The 7587-nt window shown below is 39.0% G+C and overlaps 1 protein-coding gene across 1 annotated transcript in view; it reads left to right on the plus strand.

Annotated features, from left to right (window-relative positions):
• Positions 1-762: 762 nt before the first annotated feature.
• Positions 763-7587, plus strand: part of dbpa (D site albumin promoter binding protein a) — a 14327-nt gene continuing 7502 nt past the window's right edge. The window contains exons 1-2 of the mRNA XM_073822004.1: positions 763-1715; positions 5895-6326. Of these exons, the coding sequence (XP_073678105.1) occupies positions 1523-1715; positions 5895-6326 (625 nt within the window). The 5' untranslated portion in view covers positions 763-1522. The remainder of the gene's footprint in view (positions 1716-5894; positions 6327-7587) is intronic.

Below are 7587 nucleotides of genomic sequence, written 5' to 3' on the forward strand. Positions count from 1 at the left end.
AGCCAATGACAACTAGCTACAAATTAGACAATGAATGAATATAATGAGGGTTAGAAATAGCAGCGTTACTAAGAAGCGCAGCTTGAATTTGGACGGAGCAGACAAATGTTTTTGCAGTCTTTTGTGTCTTTGCATCTATTGATTTTTTTTCTTATCTGTTTACATTCGCAGGCACATTCTCATAGACAATATTGCTGCTAATGCAGCCCAGCAGATCTTGCTAGGCAACTTTAGTGCATATAAAGCTCAAATGACGTGACAATCTGTCAAAGAGTCTTAAATACACGTCTATTATAAATTTAGTCCGTCTGAAAAAACAAACGTCAGAAAAAATGATTATCAACAGTGTTTAAGGCAAAATTAAGCAAAGAAGTAAAGCTTTCAAACTCTTCTAGTCATGAAAAGACAATGTAAATACAAAGAACACATTTATAAGTACTAGGCGTTTTAGTCATTGACCCGCACGTGTATTATATCGAGTCTTGTCCTTTGTCCTGTCGTTTGGATGTTTGTAGCCTCTCGTTTAAATTAGTTCGATCTGAAATTGTAACGGCACAGAAGAGGTTAGTAAAATAAACAGGGGTGGTCTGATATTAATATGTAATGAGGGACGCTTTCTATTGGCCAAAGCGACTCGTTTATCATATTGTGGGCGTTGATCGAGGAGGTGTGCATGATGAATAATGAATAGCCCCGCCCCTCAGTGCCGTTCCCCCGTGAGAGGTGATGTCACGAGCGCTGCCCGTGTACGTTCCAGCTGACTCTTGCTACGATACCGAGCGAGCGCTCGCTTTACCGAGTGCCCGAAGAAAGAAAGAGAGAGAGAGGGAAAGAGAGAAAGAAAGAGGTTGCGGAGGTTAGCTACAAAAATAACGAGAAAGAGAGAGAGAGAGAGCAACAGAGAGGGCAGAGGAATAATAACAGCCATCAGTCTTAACCGTCACAGCTCACGTTTAATAGTTTATTATATTCTGAAGAGGGGGAACCATTTTTTATTTGCACACGGAGTTTTTCCAGCTCTCCCGATTCGGTTTAGACTAATATTATAGTTTACTCGCAGTTTCCTGCCGACTGTGTGGAACTCAATCGGATCTCTGCCTCCATGGACGCCCGTCTAATTCAACTCATTCGTTTTTTCGGGGAATATTTCTGTCCTGGACGCGAGGAGCACCAGTTAAATGCGATGACATACGTCAACAAATGAGCGGAAGGTTTACTGAAGGCGAAACAATCAACACAGTATTCTTTCAAAGGAGCCAGCAGCGCGTTTGAAGAGGATGAAGTACAACTCCGGCATCTTTCTCACTTGAGCGGACCATATCAGATCACTTTCCCAATGGGAACGCGCTGGGACTTTGAATTCGAATTTTAAATGCTCATAAACTTCCATACACACCTTGATCGTCTGTTTTTTTGTACATTGCATTTATACTTTTGATTGGAACACTTGATCCAGCTCAGCTGCCCAGTGATCTGAAAAGTTACTAACTGGTTGAACCTGGACTAGGTGTCACACCAAGGAATGTCCAGGCCAATTTCTCAGCTATTGCCACCTGACCTTCCAGCAGGGACCAGTCCACAGCTCGGTCCTGCTAACCCTGCAGGTACCACCACCAATGGCCACCTGAATAATTCCATGGCCAGTCTGAAAACCCTTCTTCAGCTGCCTATTAAAGGGGACCAGAGAGGGAAAGACTGCTGTGCTGAGATGAAAGGTGACTTTCTCTCTTTATCTCATTTACTAATCCACTCTCTTAGTTAAGATAATCTGTTACCCACAATACAATTTTTATTAAAAACAATGTCGATGTTGAGCTGCAATATAACTTTTGTTGCCTCACAAACTCTAGAGTGATCTTCCTCAGTTTTGTGCAACGAGGAAACAACATCTGGTCCTCCCTTAGTCAGGCTGTTTCCTCAACTCGACGGATAAATCGTTGATAAATGATGGGAATTAACGGGTTCTCTACAAATTAAAGAAATTAAGGGCCTCTCCCCTTCCTTAAAGGGATTTCTGAAGCTTCCATGGCTGCCATTAAAGGGATGCCATCCTAAAATGCATTGAGGTGTTGTCTTAATACGGATGTACACATTACTATTTGCTCAATCGCCCCCTCTTGTGGATAATACATGTCACTTCGGCGTTATAAAGGTTAAAAGTAATCAGGAAGAGGAGGATGAATACTGTGACAACACTTGCCAGCGTATTATCAAAATGTATTTGTTAATTTTTTAGTTTGTTATATTCCATTTTAGCTCTGTTGAAACTTCTACTCTCCATCAATATCCTTCTTTCTCATTCCATTTGTTATCAGTGTTTTCCTCTTCTAGTTTATTGGTCGCACCGCCTTGAGCATTCCTCCATTCCCATTTGTCAGAACACTGTTGTTGTAGAGTAAGACACCGCTTTTTCCCCAGCTATCTCTATGCAGTGCATATTCCCCAGCTCTGTCTTCAAAAGCCCCTGTGCTGGAGATGACAGCTCAGCTCCCTGCTTCTCTCAGAAGCACTCATGCAGCACTCTCATTTGCCAGCCAGCCCCCCCACTCCCCACATCTCTCATCTCTCCATCTGAACGACGGGCAGAGAGAAAGAGAGAGAGACTTCCATCTTGGCCCCTGGCATTCCAGCCGTGTACATGGCATTGTGTGTTTCCACACTATTGCAGCTGTGATACTGCAGCAGTTCAAGGGTCATGTACTCATGAGATTTGTTTAGTCATTAAGCACACTGTACGCCTTCATGCATGGGGGCGTGTTTATTTTTGGAAATATGTTGGGATGCGCCAATATTACAACTCTGACAACCGATAAAATGGCTAATTTAAATTATATACTGTTTTATGTGCATGAAAAATTAAGCACTAATAAGACAAAGTCATTTTTTTAGGCTGCATGTGAATTTAGGCAGCACATTATAATGTACAATATGTAATATATATATTTATTTTGGCATTTGCTTCAGTAATAACAGTATTAATAAATAATTAGTGTTTTAAAGATGGACTTTAAATGAGTTTTAGATGTAAAAATAATGGACATGAGCATGCTAACTACACCTGAAATTACTGAAAAGTGTTTGTGTTAATTAAAATAAATATAAAATAAAAATGAATGCATAAAATCTGGAATTAATTAAACTAAAAATGAATTAAAACTATATACACTACCAGTTAAAAAATATTTGAACGGTAAGATTTGTAATGTTTTTTTTTTAAGAAGTCTCTTCAGCTCACCAAGCCTGCATTTATTTGATCCAAAACACTGCAAAAGCAGTAATATTGTGAAATATTTTTACAATTTAAAACAACTTCTTTCTATTTAAATATATATCTATTCATCAAAGAATACTGAAGAAATTCTACTCAGCTGTTTTTAACATAATAATAAAAATAAATGTTTTTTGAGCAGCAAATCAGAATATTAGAATGATTTCTAAAGGATCATGTGACTGGAGTAATGATGCTAAAAATTAAACTTTGAAATCACAGGAATAAATTACATTTTAAAATATACTCAGAAAACAGTTTTTAATAGTAAAAAATATTTTACTGTTTTTGCCGTACTTTGAATCAAATAAATGACTGTTGAACATGAAAAAACATAAAATCTTAAACATTTTGACTGGTAGTGTACAGTCGTGGCCAAAAGTTTTGGGAAATACATAAATATTGGAAATTGGAAAAGTTGCTGCTTTAAGTTTTTATAATAGCAATTTGCATATACTCCAGAATGGTATGAAGAGTGATCAGATGAATTGCATAGTCCTTCTTTGCCATGAAAATGAACTTAATCCCGAAAAAAAACTTTCCACTGCATTTCATTGCTGTCATTAAAGGACCTGCTGAGATCATTTCAGTAATCGTCTTGTTAACTCAGGTGAGAATGTTGACGAGCACAAGGCTGGAGATCATTATGTCAGGCTGATTGGGTTAGAATGGCAGACTTGACATGTTAAAAGGAGGGTGAAGCTTGTAATCATTGTTCTTCCATTGTTAACTATGGTGACCTGCAAGCATAAAAATGGGCTTCACAGGCAAGGATATTGTGGCTACTAAGATTGCACCTAAATCAACAATTTATAGGATCATCAAGAACTTCAAGGAAAGAGGTTCAATTCTTGTTAAGAGGGCATCCAAGAAAGTCCAGTAAGCGCCAGGATCGTCTCCTAAAGAGGATTCAGCTGCGGGATCGGAGTGCCTTGCTCAGGAATGGCAGCAGGCAGGTGTGAGCGCATCTGCACGCACAGTGAGGCCAAGACTTTTGGAAGAAGGCCTGGTGTCAAGAAGGGCAGCAAAGAAGCCACTTCTCTCCAAAAAAACATCAGGGACACATTGATCTTCTGCAAAAAGTATGGCAAATGGACTGCTGAAGACTGGGGCAAAGTCATATTCTCCGATGAAGCCTCTTTCTGATTGTTTGGGGCATCTGGAAAAAGGCTTGTCCGGAGAAGAAAAGGTGAGCGCTACCATCAGTCCTGTGTCATGCCAACAGTAAAGCATCCTGAGACCATTCATGTGTGGGGTTGCTTCTCATCCAAGGGAGTGGGCTCACTCACAATTTTGCCCCAAAACACAGCCATGAATAAAGAATGGTACCAAAACACCCTCCAACAGCAACTTCTTCCAACAACAGTTTGGTGAAGAACAATGCATTTTCCAGCACGATGGAGCACCGTGCCATAAGGCAAAAGTGATAACTAAGTGGCTCGGGGACCAAAACGTTGAAATTTTGGGTCCATGGCCTGGAAACTCCCCAGATCTTAATCCCATTGATGAATTTATGGTCAATCCTCAAGAGGCGGGTGGACAAACAAAAACCCACTAATTCTGACAAACTCCAAGAAGTGATTATGAAAGAATGGGTTGCTATCAGTCAGGATTTGGCCCAGAAGTTGATTGAGAGCATGCCCAGTCGAATTGCAGAGGTCCTGAAAAAGAAGGGCCAACACTGCAAATACTGACTCTTTGCATAAATGTCATGTAATTGTCGATAAAAGCCTTTGAAACGTATGAAGTGCTTGTAATTATATTTCAGTACATCACAGAAACAACTGAAACAAAGATCTAAAAGCAGTTTAGCAGCAAACTTTGTGAAAACTAATATTTGTGTCATTCTCAACTTTTGGCCACGACTGTATATTAAAAAGTAATAAATATGATTAAAATGTTGAAATGTTATAAAAAAATAAACGCTAATAAACAGTAAAATAGTACAAATAATTAGTAATATTGAAATTATGTGTAATTACATTAAAATACAATGTAATTTTTAATTAATATTAAAATACCATGTAATTTTTATTTTGTAAAGTTTAAGAACAGTGTTTTTGTCTTTTTCTGAATCACTACAGTATGCCTATAATAACTGTTTATATTCAGACTATTGTTCCGCAAGGCACATGCAGTTGTGTTAGTTAACCACTAGAGTATCAAAAGTTACAAAGTGTACTTTTAAAAATCCTCAATATCACTGATAACCATTGTGGTACTTCTATATATATCCTAGAAATTTGCTAATTATTTGCACAAAATATAAGCTTGTGCTATGGCACAATAATGTTTTTTTCTATTATTGAAGACGGAATTTTGAGAATTCATTTTGAAGACAAGGAAATATTGTTGCACTCAGATGAAGGCTAATTGTAAGTCCAGGTGCGTAAAAACCAATAAAGTGTAGAAGAGACTGTAGATGGTTCGCACTCTGAAAAACTAGACAAAGTCTTTAACAAAAAGAATCAATTATTTTAATAGAGCAAAATTGCTCTATTAAAATAATTGATTCTTTTTGTTAAAGACTTTGTCTAGAGAATTCATTTTGGAAATTTTCTTTCCATGAAATATATGTGCTAATTTTATTAACATTTGATCCGATTGTTGTTTTTGCCTCTTTCAGATAAAGACAAACCTATAGACTCCGATGAGGATTCACTGGGTGGAGTTGGGGGCATAAATGGTGGGAATGGCACCCTACGTTCCACTAACCAGTCGGCCTTCCTCGGCCCATTGCTATGGGAGCGTACGCTTCCGTGCGATGGTGGCCTGTTCCAGCTACAGTACATGGACCTGGAGGAGTTCTTGACAGAGAATGGGATGGGGTGCATGCCGTCGGGAAACACCTGCAGTACAGCTGCTCAGGTTCCTTCTCAAAGCACGCAGTCGGCTGTACCCAGCCAGAGCTCCCAGTGCCCACCTTCTTCTTCTCCGCCATGTTCTTCCTCGGCCTCCTCCATCTCTTCCCTCTCCTCATCGTCTTCATCATCATCTTTACTGGGTCTGGATGTGCCGCAGGGCCCTGGACTGCTGGGAGGTCCGGAGTGTCTGCATGGTAAGAATGTTTTTCATTAGATTTTTTTTGATGCATACTGTTTTATGAACTGTCTAAAATTGTTGCATATCACAGATTTGTTAGTGTGTGTCTTGTCGACAAAGTGTTTTTTTGTGTGTGCACTGGCGTGAACATTAGTCTCAGTGACTCGTGTAGACTGCAGTGAGGCATGATGGGATGTCTAAAACTGTTGGCCTCTGATACCCAGGGCAATGCAGGCTTTGAAGCTTTAAGGGCACAGCTGTGTGTGTGAGTCAGTGCACTAGTGTGTAGAGTGGAAATGTTTCTTTACAGCATAATCATCAGAGCAAATAATAACCTCATGTAATATTTGGGGAAGCACCAAATTTAGCTTTACCTACCTAACTAGCAATGTAATGCCATTAGTGATTGCACATCTTCCACTATGTTTTTAGTTTTCAGACATTGTTACATTGAGACTAATAGAAATTAGTGTACAGTATTCTGCAATGCATTTGCAAACATTCATTTGAATTTTAAAAATACTGCACGGAAGGAGGGAGAGAGAGAGGAGTGCTGGAGATGGTGGGTGCATTTCTATTGCATGTTTTGAAATCTCTCTCTCTCTCTCTCTCTATCTTTGGTTCCCCCTCCCTCCTGCTCTCTCACACGTTGAGGCCATGTGCAGTAGACTTGTCACGTGCTGATGCAGAGAGCAATAGAGAGAGAGACTGAGGGGAAAGAACGGACAGAGGAGAAGAAGGAGGGGCAAGCAGGATAGAAAGAGAAGGCTGAAAGATATAAGTTTTAATAGATATCTATGCCTATGCCTGATATTTGTCTTTTCATCATGGTAAAACAGTTGTGTTTGGACGTCTGAAACAGATCAAGTTGTATGTGCTGTGTATTGATATGTGTGGTGCCAATAATGTGGTTATCATTAAATATTTAAAGTACATTAACGTGTGTGTAGATAGATAGATAGATACACTGACTGATAGACAGAACGAGAGAGGTATTGCATTGGTTTTGCCTTTGTTAAGATAGATAGAATGACAGAAATAGAACGAGAGATATAGATTCCATTGGGTTTGCTTTGTATAGATAAATAAGACAAATATAGATCTAGGTAGATAAATCAAAATAGTGAGATTGGTTTGTTTTTGTATGAATAAACAGATGGATAGACAGACAGTCAGACAGACAAATAGATAGACTGCATTGGTATATATAAACAAATAGACAGACAGCCGTATATAGTGAGTAGATAGATTGATAGAGTGAGAAAGATAGACTGCAT

This window comes from Garra rufa, chromosome 17 (genome assembly GCF_049309525.1).
Source record: "Garra rufa chromosome 17, GarRuf1.0, whole genome shotgun sequence".
NCBI lineage: Eukaryota > Metazoa > Chordata > Actinopteri > Cypriniformes > Cyprinidae > Garra > Garra rufa.